The sequence below is a fragment of the Triticum dicoccoides genome, chromosome 3B, assembly GCF_002162155.2.
Source record: "Triticum dicoccoides isolate Atlit2015 ecotype Zavitan chromosome 3B, WEW_v2.0, whole genome shotgun sequence".
Lineage (NCBI taxonomy): Eukaryota > Viridiplantae > Streptophyta > Magnoliopsida > Poales > Poaceae > Triticum > Triticum dicoccoides.
The window spans coordinates 690775035-690787116 of NC_041385.1; the positions used below are offsets into that span (position 1 = coordinate 690775035).

Consider the following 12082-nt stretch of genomic DNA (forward strand, 5'->3'; position numbering starts at 1 on the left):
TCCAATATGCACCATTGTGCATAATATAAGATCATTTGAACAAACTATTTCATGAATGTGGCCATAAGATTGATCATTTGTCTTGAAAGCCATTGATCTCCACACGTGATAGCTCGTTTTTGAGAACACTTTTTAAAAATAATTGCCGTATTACAAGTTTATTATTTTTCCTGGGAACTTGGCCACATATAATGACACAATGCGAAGGTCTCCCAATTTTTTTGATTTTTTTGAATTTTTTATGCCCGTTTCAAAATGCGGTCAAAACCACGGGAATGACCGTTCCTAGCTAGTGGTTGAATCTTGGAATTTTTTTGGTGTTTCTCTGATTAAATAGATACTTATGTATCTAGAAATGATTTTTGGAAAAAATAAAGAGCAAATTACAAGGCAGCTACAGTTCAAATTTGACCCGCTACCAACTAAATTGGCGGATATTTGTCTTTTTCACGAGAGGTGGATAAAAACTTTGGACACTCAACCATTTGGTCAGTTGTGCATTATATATGGCCTATTATTTTAAAAAATGATTTAGTACAATTTTACAACAAATATATAGTATGTCCTTAAAAAAAACTCATTTTGGACACTTTAAAAATGGAAAATGATTAAAAAAACTAATTTCTCCTAACTCTTTTAAAAGATATTTGTCTTATTTCGATTTGTCATTATTCTTGAAAACTAAGGTCAAATTTGATGACATATGAGAAGGTATTTTATTTTTATTTTTATTTTTCAGATCATAAAATAGGCAATATGATTTAGCACCTTACTTTTAGTCGATTACGACTAATTTAGATGGACAAAATGTAATGCTTGTATACTGCATTCTGATTGGTCCAGAAGCATCTCTGGCGGATCGTGCCTAATCACCGTCGGATGCTCCTGGATCCAACGGCCCGCCTGTCTCACCCACGTCGCCCAACCCACAACTTGCACTCCTCCCACGCACCCAACCCAACCCAACCCCTCGTGCCCTCCTCTCTCTCTCGATCGAACCCTAGCGGTCCACTCCTCCCTGGCCGCCACCACCTCCGGCGCCCTCTGTCCGCCGCCACCTCCGGCGCCCTCTGTCCGGCGAGATCGATATGGATCGATCCCCTCCAACCCTCCGACTCCACGACTCATCCTCCTCCTCTCTGGATCCCAATCCCGGCCTCCTCCACGCTGAGCCGAGCGACACTCCCCACTCCCAGACGAAACCCTAGCCTGAGACCCCTTCCTCCTCGATGGCCAACCCCTCCATGGCGGCCGGCGGCAGGATGCCGTTGGCGGAGGGGGTCCGCACCGTCGGGGCCCAGATCCGCAACCGCATCCGCATCTTCGTCTTCTCTCTCTTGCCGGCTCCGACAGAGAGACAAACTTCCAAATCTCTCTCGCTGCGGGCGAGCGGGCGGGGATGGAGAGCCCCACATCGGCGGCGTCGCGGGTGGACTTCTACGGCTTCCTCGACCGCATGCGCCGCCCAGAGGCCGCCGGCCTCTTCCGCTCCATCAAGAGGTCAGTCCCTCCCTCCCCTCTCCCTCTGCGTGGATCTGATCTAAAACCGGGAGCTTTACCCCCGCAGCTTCCTCACCTCCATCTCCCTCGACGAGCCCAGCACCGAGGCGGACGGCGCCAGGGTCCAGGCCTTCTTCACGGAGATGGAGGCGGCCATCCGGGGGCACCCGCTCTGGGCCGAGGCCACCCACCAGGAAATCGACCACGCGCTCGAGGTCTCAGAATCAATTTCCTGTCATAAATTTTTATTTTCGGGATCCTCGCGTTGAACGCCTCTGCTTGATTTCCCCCTGCGTGCCGAGCAGGGCCTCAAGAAGTACATCATCACCAAGCTGTTCGACCGCACTTTCGCAGCCTCGCCGAAGGACGCGGCCGCCGACGCCGAGGTCTCGGACAAGATCGGCCTCCTGCAGCGCTTTGTCAGGCCCCATCACCTCGACATACCCAAGGTCCTCAACAACGAGGCTTCCTGGCTGGTAAGCCCATGTCCTCTGTTCTCGCTGCTCCTTTCCCCCCCGGCTGTAGCTGTTTGCTGTTGATGGCAGCACCTGTCCAGACACTTGGTCAGTTTCAGTTTTGCAAATCCGACGCTGAGCCTTTTTGCTTTCTAATAATAGTAGGCCGATCCACTTTACTGTATTAGGACTCTATACTACTCGTTCCTTAAACATATCAGGCTTCCTAATTCGAGTGTTGCCGTCCCTTTTTGGTCTGGTACTACTGCATTTGTGCTACATCTATATGTATGATGAGGCTTATCTTACAGCTTAGGAGGGGAACCATTGCAGATCGTGGGGCACAGGGGATTGGAGTCGGGCCTGCCAGGGAACAGCTCTAGATCCCCTTTGTCATTGAACTTCAGTTTCCTCTTGTCTGAGATGTGCATGTCTTTGGCTCATGTGTGGATAGTGATTTATCAATGAGCTCGAGACCATAACAGTGTAGACTGGCGCTGGTTTTGTTTAATCTGGACGGTGTTGTGTTTAAGACTGTTAGTCCAGGGTCTATGTAGTTGTAGAATGGAGCTATTTGATGTCAGAACATTTCATTTACGAGGTCAAATTTACACTCTCTGTATGCTGATCAGTTTGTTACTTAATGTTTGTGCAGTATCGGCGACAACAAGAAGGCCTGGAAGACCGGACACTGCAGGTATGTGCAGTCGCTGCCAAGCTATGTGATATTGTTAGTCTACAAGATAATTTCTGATATTGCCTTTTGGTGATTACAGGGCACTGAAGATAAAGCTTACAGAAAGAAAAAAAGATCTTGAGGTGGCCTTTCTTCGGCATGATGTTAATATACTGATGTTAACATATGCATCTACTGTACTCCTGTGCATGATGTTAATAAACTGATGGAATGAATAGGGTACCATCTCTTTGTTATACTCTTCTGAATATTGCTTCCATACAACAACAACAACAACAAAGCCTTTAGTCCCAAACAAGTTGGGGTAGGCTAGAGGTGGAACCCATAAGATCTCGCAACCAACTCATGGCTCTGGCACATGGATAGCAAGCTTCCACGCACCCCTGTCCATAGCTAGCTCCTTGTTGATACTTCAATCCTTCAGGTCTCTCTTAACGGACTCCTCCCATGTCAAAATCGGTCGACCCCGCCCTCTCTTGACATTCTCCGCACGCTTTAGCCGTCCGCTATGCACTGGAGCTTCTGGAGGCCTGCGCTGAATATGCCCAAACCATCTCAAACGATGTTGGACAAGCTTCTCCTCAATTGGTGCTACCCCAACTCTATCTCGTATATCATCATTTCGGACTCGATCATTCCTCGTGTGGCCACACATCCATCTCAACATACGCATCTCCGCCACACCTAACTGTTGAACATGTCGCCTTTTAGTTGGCCAACACTCCGCGCCATACAACATTGCGGGTCGAACCGCCGTCCTGTAGAACTTGCCTTTTAGCTTTTGTGGCACTCTCTTGTCACAGAGAATGCCAGAAGCTTGACGCCACTTCATCCATCCGGCTTTGATTCGATGGTTCACATCTTCATCAATACCCCCATCCTCCTGCAACATTGACCCCAAATACCGAAAGGTGTCCTTCCGAGGTACCACCTGGCCATCAAGGCTAACCTCCTCCTCCTCACAGCTAGTAGTACTGAAACCGCACATCATGTACTCGGTTTTAGTTCTACTAAGCCTAAACCCTTTCGATTCCAAGGTTTGTCTCCATAACTCTAACTTCCTATTTACCCCCGTCCGACTATCGTTAACTAGCACCACATCATCCGCAAAGAGCATACACCATGGGATATCTCCTTGTATACCCCTTGTGACCTCATTCATCACCAATGCAAAAGATAAGGGCTCAAAGCTGACCCCTGATGCAGTCCTATCTTAATCGGGAAGTCATCGGTGTTGACATCACTTGTTCGAACACTTGTCACAACATTATTGTACATGTCCTTGATGAGGGTAATGTACTTTGCTGGGACTTTGTGTTTCTCCAAGGCCCACCACATGACATTCCGCGGTATCTTATCATAGGCCTTCTCCAAGTCAATGAACACCATATGCAAGTCCTTCTTATGCTCCCTATATCTCTCCATAAGTTGTCGTACCAAGAAAATGGCTTTCATGGTCGACCTCCCAGGCATGAAACCAAACTGATTTTTGGTCACGCTTGTCATTCTTCTTAAGCGGTGCTCAATGACTCTCTCCCATAGCTTCATTGTATGGCTCATCAGCTTAATTCCACGGTAATTAGTACAACTCTGAACATCCCCCTTGTTCTTGAAGATTGGTACTAATATACTCCGTCTCCATTCTTCTGGCATCTTGTTTGCCCGAAAAATGAGGTTGAAAAGCTTGGTTAGCCATACTATCGCTATGTCCCCGAGACCTTTCCACACCTCAATGGGGATACAATCAGGGCCCATCGCCTTGCCTCCTTTCATCCTTTTTAAAGCCTCCTTCACCTCAGACTCCTGGATGCGCCGCACAAAACGCATGCTGGTGTCATCAAAGGAGTCATTCAGTTCAATGGTAGAACTCTCATTCTCCCCATTGAACAGCTTGTCGAAGTACTCCCGCCAGCTATGCTTAATCTCTTCGTCCTTCACCAAGAGTTGGCCTGCTCCGTCCTTGATGCATTTGACTTGGCCAATATCCCTCGTCTTCCTCTCCCGGATCTTAGCCATCTTATAGATGTCCCTTTCACCTTCCTTCGTGCCTAACCGTTGGTAGAGGTCCTCATATGCCCGACCCCTTGCTTCACCAACAGCTCGCTTTGCGGCCTTCTTCGCCATCTTGTACTTCTCTATGTTGTCTGCACTCCTATCTAGGTATAGGCGTCTGAAGCAATCTTTCTTCTCTTTAAGCGCCTTCTAGACATCATCGTTCCACCACCAGGTATCCTTATCTTCGCTTCTCCTTCCCCTGGACACTCCAAACTCCTCCGAGGCCACCTTACGAATGCAAGTCGCCATCTTCATCCACACATTGTCCGCATCCCCTCCTTCCTCCCAAGGGCCCTCCTTAAATACCCTCTCCTTGAACACCTGAGCTACCTCCCCCTTGAGCTTCCACCACTTCGTTCTAGCGACCTTGGCACGCTTATCCCGCTGGACACGAATCCGAAAGCGGAAGTCAGCAACCACCAGCTTATGCTGGGGTACAACACTCTCCCCAGGTATCACCTTACAGTCTAGGCACGCACGCCTATCTTCTCTTCTTGAGAGGATGAAATCAATCTGGCTAGAGTGTTGGCCACTACTAAAAGTCACCAGATGTGATTCTCTCTTTCTAAAGAGGGTGTTAGCTACAATCATGTTGTAGGCTAGAGCAAAGCTTAAGACATCTTCTCCTTCTTGATTCCTGATGCCATAGCCAAAGCCCCCATGCGCCCCTTCAAAACCTGTGTTAGATGTACCCACGTGGCCATTGAGGTCTCCTCCTATGAAGAGCTTCTCACCAATCGGTACACTCCTAACCATGTCTTCCAAGCCTTCCCAGAACTCCCTTTTGGTGTTCTCATTGTGGCCTACTTGCGGGGCATATGCGCTGATAACATTGAGAACCAAGTCCTCAGCTACCAGCTTGACCAGGATAATCCGGTCCCCACATCTCCTGATGTCTACCACTCCATACTTGAGGCTCTTGTTGATCAAGATGCCTACGCCATTTCTGTTTGCAGCCGTCCCCGTGTACCACAGCTTGAAGCCGGTATCCTCCACCTCCTTCGCCTTCTGTCCTCTCCATTTGGTTTCTTGGACGCAAAGGATATCAACACCTCTCCTCACTGCTGCATCAACTAGCTCCCGAAGCTTCCCTGTCAGAGACCCTACGTTCCAGCTACCTAAGCGAATCCTCCTAGGCTTTTGGGTTTCATCTCCATAAGAGTGGCTGAGTTTTTACGTTGGCTCGCCAAGCCTATCACAACCCTCCTCCTTTACCCGGGCTTGGGACCGGCTATGTTGAGACAACATAGGCGGAGTTCTGAATATTGCTTCCATAACTAAAACTTTTTGAAGTGCAGCAGTAGTGTAGCAAGTGCAGCAGTAGTGCACTGCTCTTGTTAGCAAGTGCGGCAGCAGTAGTATAGGAGTAGTAGTGGAGGAGTATGAATACAAAAATGATCATACAAATGGCCATGTTCTCACATACTCCTGGATTTCATTTACATCAACTTATCAAGAGAGGAGTACTCCTTTTTAGTATTCTCAGTTTAAAGTAAATTAAATGAAAGGAGTACTCCTTTTCAGCAGTCTCATTTTAAAGTAAATGAAAGGGGTACAAATGCATTTACAAATAAAGTAAATGAAAGGAGTATAAATGCATTTACAAAAATATGGATTAATTTCACATATCCTCCTTTGCAAACATATGGATTAATTTTCAGTAGTCTCATTTTAAAGTAAATGAAAGCACACACACACACCTACTGTAGCAGTAGTACTATTTTTTCTGTGAATTTAACTAAAACATTTTGCTTGCTTTCTTGCTGGAGTACTTGAACTGAAACCTTTTACTGTTAACTAAAAATAAATGAAACTTCTTCTTTTCTCTTCTTCTCTCTTCTTTGTGTTAATTAAAATTATCTAAAACATTTTTTGTTAGTTAACTGAAACCATTTTACTGGAGGACTTGCAGGTAGTAGTGCTTGCTGTTTGGTTTAATTTTCTGCTTGCTGTTTGGTTTAATTTTCTGCAGTGTAGGAGTAGTGTAGCGCAATGCTCTTGTTAGCAAGTGTAGCAGCAGTAGTGTAGGAGTATTCTTGCTCTCTTCTCTGCCCTCCATATGAAACAAGCAGCAGCAGCAACAATAGTAGTGCTTCCCTTTCACTCCAATTCCAGAAACAAATGAAACCAAATGAAACTTTTTCTTTAACTGAAACTTTTGTACTGCTGCTTTTGCAATTCAAATCGATGCTGCTACTGCTGCTTCTCAGTTTGGTTAATGCTTCCCTTCTTGGTTGGCTAAACATATCAGTTTGTTTTATTTGGAGCATTAGATGCTCTCCATCGACGACCGGGACCCCATGCCTAAGCTGTTGATTGCCTAATTTCATTCATCGTCTCCAGAATATATTCATTTGATTGCCTGCTACATCTCCACTTAAATACTCATAATGCTACTGTTTAGATTTTGTTCAATTGGACTGACTATATATCTCTTGTTAAAATTGTGGTCTTGATCTTTTGTTAAACCTGAGACATCATGCATAACTAGCTCTTCCTGCTACTAGTGTTTCCTATCAAGTAGTGTTTGCTTGGTGACAGGATGCTGTTTTTTCCTTCCAAGTATAATGCTCCTTTCATGTAGTGATGATACTACATCTATTTCATTTCATGTTTATGCCTCTTCCAGAAAATGTGCTGCACCTACAGTAATCAATCTAACTTATCCATTTCATTTTATAGGCCTTTGAGTACAAGAGGCTGCTGCTTGACTATAAGAGCGAAAATGTGCAATGTTGGATTAATGATTGAAGTGCATTAGTGGTTTATCTTCTTCACAAGTCTGATTGCAATGGATGTATATAACTGTCATTTTTACCTCTTGCATATTTAACATACATGACAATAGCAGTAGGTATTGAAATATATGTGAAGGTAGAAGCTATCGCTGCTGCCTTGTGGGTCGTAATTCTTTCTCTCCAGACGCGTATACTGCCTGATGTATCGCTCAGGTCATATTCTGTACAGGGATAGTCCTAATATCCGTAGATTTGTAGATTGATTTCCCTTGAAAAAGCTATGCTTCTTTCCTTGGATGATAAGCATGTTCGGCAGCTATGTGGAATCCTTAAGATAAATGGTCTTTAGTTTCTTTTGGTGCATCTGCTTGCACATAACAGTCTGTTAGTTTCTCTTTATATAATGAAGAAAATATGCTGCTGTCGTTTGTTTATTATTATCTATCGTCTGTAGATTGATTTTTAGGCCATCAGTACTTGAATGAATAATTTTTCTTTAGGTGGCATGAGTCTTGTGTTACTACATGCATCTGTCGTGAAGTACATGGTTCCAGAACTATGGTAACCCGTAGTTTACTCTACTGGTGATAGTAGGATGATGGAAACATTACTACTGAATGTAGTTCCTATTTCTTCAACTAATCATCATGTACTAGACTTTCTCTTCTTCTTGCTACTGTTTGGTTTTGACGTCACTAGCTTGTACTGAAACATGCAGACTTTACCCCTTGCTAGATCCTTCGGTGGAGGTGACCCATGTGATGGTGATTCACTCCAGCAGTTCTGGTTTCGGCAGTGGTGGTGCTACACTGCTACTGCTCCTATGATGGCTACACATTGGTTGGCTTGGCTGCCTCCCTTGGCTCTCGCTGTGATCGTGAAGCTTAGCCTAGGCTACAACCACTTCCGATGAGCTCCTCAGGTCCCCTTCTACCCCCCTACTCGCTCCATGATTCTTTGCTTTGCCTTTGTGAGGTGTAATTGTTTAATTTTTCTCATAGTCGAGCATTGGATGATATATTGTATCTGTCATGAGGTACATGGTTCATGGATATGCCAACCTGCAGCTTGTTGTGCTAGTGATAGTAGGATAATGCAAGTTTTGACAATCTGTACATATTCCTGCATGTTAGTGTCTCCCCGTGTAAGTACGAATTCTGGTGATGTCTTCATCATAGATGATGCTCTGCCTTTCGCATTCATTCATTCTCTGTCTATTCTAGGAGTCCTCGTATTTATTTGAAAATCTGTGCACATGTACACCATTCTAGAGAAGCATTCCCATACCAACACATGTATTTGAAAAATCTATTCAAATCTCCTCACTTCATATGTTGCTATCAACACTAAGTTCAGAGTGTAGCATGCTGTTAAGACATACTGCAACTCCAAAGTAGTCAATTAAAACATATTAGTAAAATCAGTATGCATCCCTAGTGATGCTTTATCTTGTTATTTTAGTCCATGAGTGATGTGTTGGAGCATCACTGACTTGTATGGTTTTTTTTCAAGGTCTATACAAGTGCCATCTTTGTCTGGCAACATCTGCCTCCTGTGTCACGTCATGTATCTATTTCACTTTAAATGTTTTAAGTGAATGTCGATGTACTGATGCAAACAGTGCTTGTGAACTTGTGACTAATCTGTTTTCCCTCTCATTTATAGGAGTTCCTCGGCCAAAGATATTCGAAGAAGCTCGAAGCCCCAATCAGCGGCTCGCTTTATATGTTATTGAACTTGTAATGCAGAATTTGCTTGGAATTTTGATGTAATGCTGATCTTGCTAGGAATTGGGTGTATATTTAATTGTTGTACCTGTTATTTAATGTTGGGTGTACTTGTTATTCAAATGCTGGGAATTTGAATTTGTGATAAATGTATTTAGTTGGATGTGAACATAATAATGAAATATTCCTTGGCCCAAACACTACTGGACCTTAAAAAGGCCATAGCCAAACATAGTTGGGGTCTGTTTCAGCAATGCTAGTATATTAATTTTCAAAAATAAATAAAATGGACTGTAAGAGGGCCGAGTTTGAAATTTAAAAGGACCACAAAAAGGCTGAGGCCTGAACAAGAATTGGACTGAAAAAAGGCCGAGGCCCAAACAAGAATTGGACTGTAAAAGGGTGCGGCCTAGAAAATAAGTGGCTGAAATGTTGGGCTTGGCCTGTGAAGCCGACCAAAAATTCACAGGAAAAAAAACAAATAGGCTGAATTGTTGGGCTCGGCCCATCTAAAACACCTAATTGTACCGGGCTGAATCTTGTCAGTGACCTTTTGAATTGGTCGTAATTTTGCCACGTCATATTGCCACGTCGGATCCGACGTGGCCTAGGCAGACAACGAGTGACCAAAAAAAAGGTCATGGGTTCAACGACCTTCTGTTTTGGTCGTAAATGTCTACGACCTTCTCACAGAGAAGGTCGTTAATTTCAGTTTACGACCGACAACTTTTGACCTTCTGTTTTTGGTCACAAAAAGGTCACAAATGAAAAACAATGACCTTTCAGTGACCAATAGTCAAGGTCACAAGTTGACATATTTCTTGTAGTGGGCCAGCGGGGGGCACGCCTTGGTGCCCCAAAAGGGAGGGCGCCGAGCAGCCGTACCGCAGCCCGCACGGAGCGGGGGTGCTGCCGTCTTCGGGCCTCAGACTCAGGAGGAGGCGGCACTGGAAGCCATCAGCCGCCGCCTACGAGGCCGGACGGAGTAGCTTGAGGCCTTCGCCCAGGCCGAGGTGGAGCGGACGCGCGACCTGGAGCGCGCCGTTCTGGTAAGTCTTCTTTCTTTTGTTTCCTTGTAATTTCTTCTTTATGGGGGCGCGCCAGCGCACCCACTAGGTGTAGCCCCCGAGGTTCGGGCCAACTACATAGTAGTTGGGTCGAATCTTTAGATCATCGGCCTTGTTCTGACTTCTGTCTTTTTTCAGCATCTTGATGCCTTCCGGGTTGCCGCTTTCAACCGTCTCCTGGGCAAGCACCGGGAGTTCAAGGAGCAACTTGCTGCCAAGGAGGAGGAGCTTCGCATCGCTGCAGGTACTTTCGTGCTCTTTTCTAGTGGGGGCGCGCTAGCGCACCCACTGGGTGTAGCCCCCGAGATTCGGGGCAACTACATAGTAGTTGGGCCAAATCTTAAGTGTTGCCTTTTTTCTTCTGCTGAACCTTTCTTCTTTGCAGCTGAGGTGCTGTCTTGGCGGACCCGGCTGCTCCGGGCCGGTCATCATTACGACCGGCTTGTTGCTGATGCCGTCCGTCTTGGCATCGAGGTGGCGCAGGCGAGGGCGGAGGCGGCCGCGGCCCGACGGTCTCTTGATGAGGCCAACCGGCTGCATGAGCAGCTGGCGGGTCACAAGAGCCGCCTCGAGGCCGAGGTGGAGCTCCTTAAGGCGGAGGCCGCCAAGGTGGTGGAGACGCAGCAGGCCCTGGTCGAGGCGGACCAGCAGCGGCCAGCTGGCCGAGGATAAGGGCCGACTCCAGGCCAAGGTGGATCGCCTGCGGGAGCAGGCCACCGCGGCCGAGGAGGCTCGTCAGAACGAGACTCGTCGCCGCGAGGCGGCCGAAGACAAGGACGCCGAGCTAAAGGCGACCCTTGCTAAGGCGGCCGATCTGGAGAAGGCACTCGGGGAGCGCGACCTCGTCATGGAGCGGGAGCGGCATAGTACGTTGCTCGAGGCGCAGCACCTAGAAGAGTCCTTCTCGAGCAAGTGCTGCTTCTTGTAGTTTGCCGGGTCGGGACCCGGCTTCTCTTCCTTGTTGTTCTTCTAACCTGCTTCTTCTTTTGCGACAGGGGCCTTCCCGGAGATGCAGCGACTGGCGGAGGAAGCCGTCCGCTATCAGCGCGACCCGACCGGCGTTGTTGGGTCTGGGACGGATCCGCGGACGGCCTAGACCTTCCCGGAGATCATCGCCCTGAGGCCCGCCTGCGGGTCTTGGGGACGCAGATGGAGCGGCTGTCCCGGGCCGGCACAGTGATGACGACGGCCCTGTGGCCGGACTCTGTCCATCCGTGCAGCTTCTCGCGCCTGGCGCGTTGGTTGGAGATGGGCCCGGACCGCCTTGGCGAATGGCGTGTTTCCGCCGCCCGTGCCGGTGCTGAGATGGCGCTCCGGTTCGTGCTGTATTGGCATCCGGATATTCAGCTGGACGCGCTGATGGGCCAGCGCGCCGGTTCGGAGCAGTTGCTGTAGGAGCAAGCCGGCTGGATCTCCTCCCGGGCCAGCTACATCGCCGAGTTCGCCTTCCACGATGAGTTCCATCCGGAGCGGACGGAAGACGGCAGGGTCATGGACGGCGACGACTACGGCTTGCTTCTTCGTGATCCGGAGGGGAGCCCGGAGGAGACGGGCGTCTACGATGACACGGACGCCGAGGAGGACACTGGTGCCTCGCCGGACCCGGAGGCCGCCAGGGGAGAGCCGTCAAAGTCGCGACGCGGCGCTGGAGATGCCTGAGATACTTTAAGTAGAATTTTGTTGAGTAGCAGGTCCACCCACCCACTGGGGGTTTGTTAGGGTGTAATGAACTCGGGCCGTGGGCCTTTAAGTATTTGTGTGTAAATGTCGTGAGTGCTCTTTTAATCTTTGCCTTCTGCTTTTTTGAACCGAGTTCATGCGTTTTTCCTCTCTCAACCCCCCC

The 12082-nt window shown here is 47.6% G+C and overlaps 1 protein-coding gene across 5 annotated transcripts; it reads left to right on the forward strand.

Annotated features, from left to right (window-relative positions):
- The first annotated feature begins 957 nt into the window (after window positions 1-957).
- LOC119277890 (vacuolar protein sorting-associated protein 9A-like) lies at window positions 958-9235 on the forward strand. Of its 5 annotated transcripts, none has more exons than XR_005137372.1 (7): window positions 958-1500; window positions 1568-1715; window positions 1806-1976; window positions 2611-2652; window positions 2732-2774; window positions 7390-7470; window positions 8181-8195. XR_005137372.1 is itself a non-coding variant. In XM_037559236.1 (7 exons), the coding sequence occupies exons 1-6, from the start codon at window positions 1400-1402 to the stop codon at window positions 8356-8358; spliced, it is 651 nt and encodes a 216-aa protein (XP_037415133.1). In that variant the 5' UTR covers window positions 958-1399; the 3' UTR covers window positions 8359-8367; window positions 9111-9235. The 5 variants fall into 5 exon arrangements, 4 of the variants coding, with proteins under 4 accessions (XP_037415133.1, XP_037415135.1, XP_037415136.1 ...); XM_037559236.1 differs by lacking the exon at window positions 7390-7470 and adding an exon at window positions 9111-9235 and having other exon boundaries at window positions 1855-1976; window positions 8164-8367; XM_037559238.1 differs by lacking the exon at window positions 7390-7470 and having other exon boundaries at window positions 8164-8822.
- Window positions 9236-12082: the final 2847 nt, after the last annotated feature.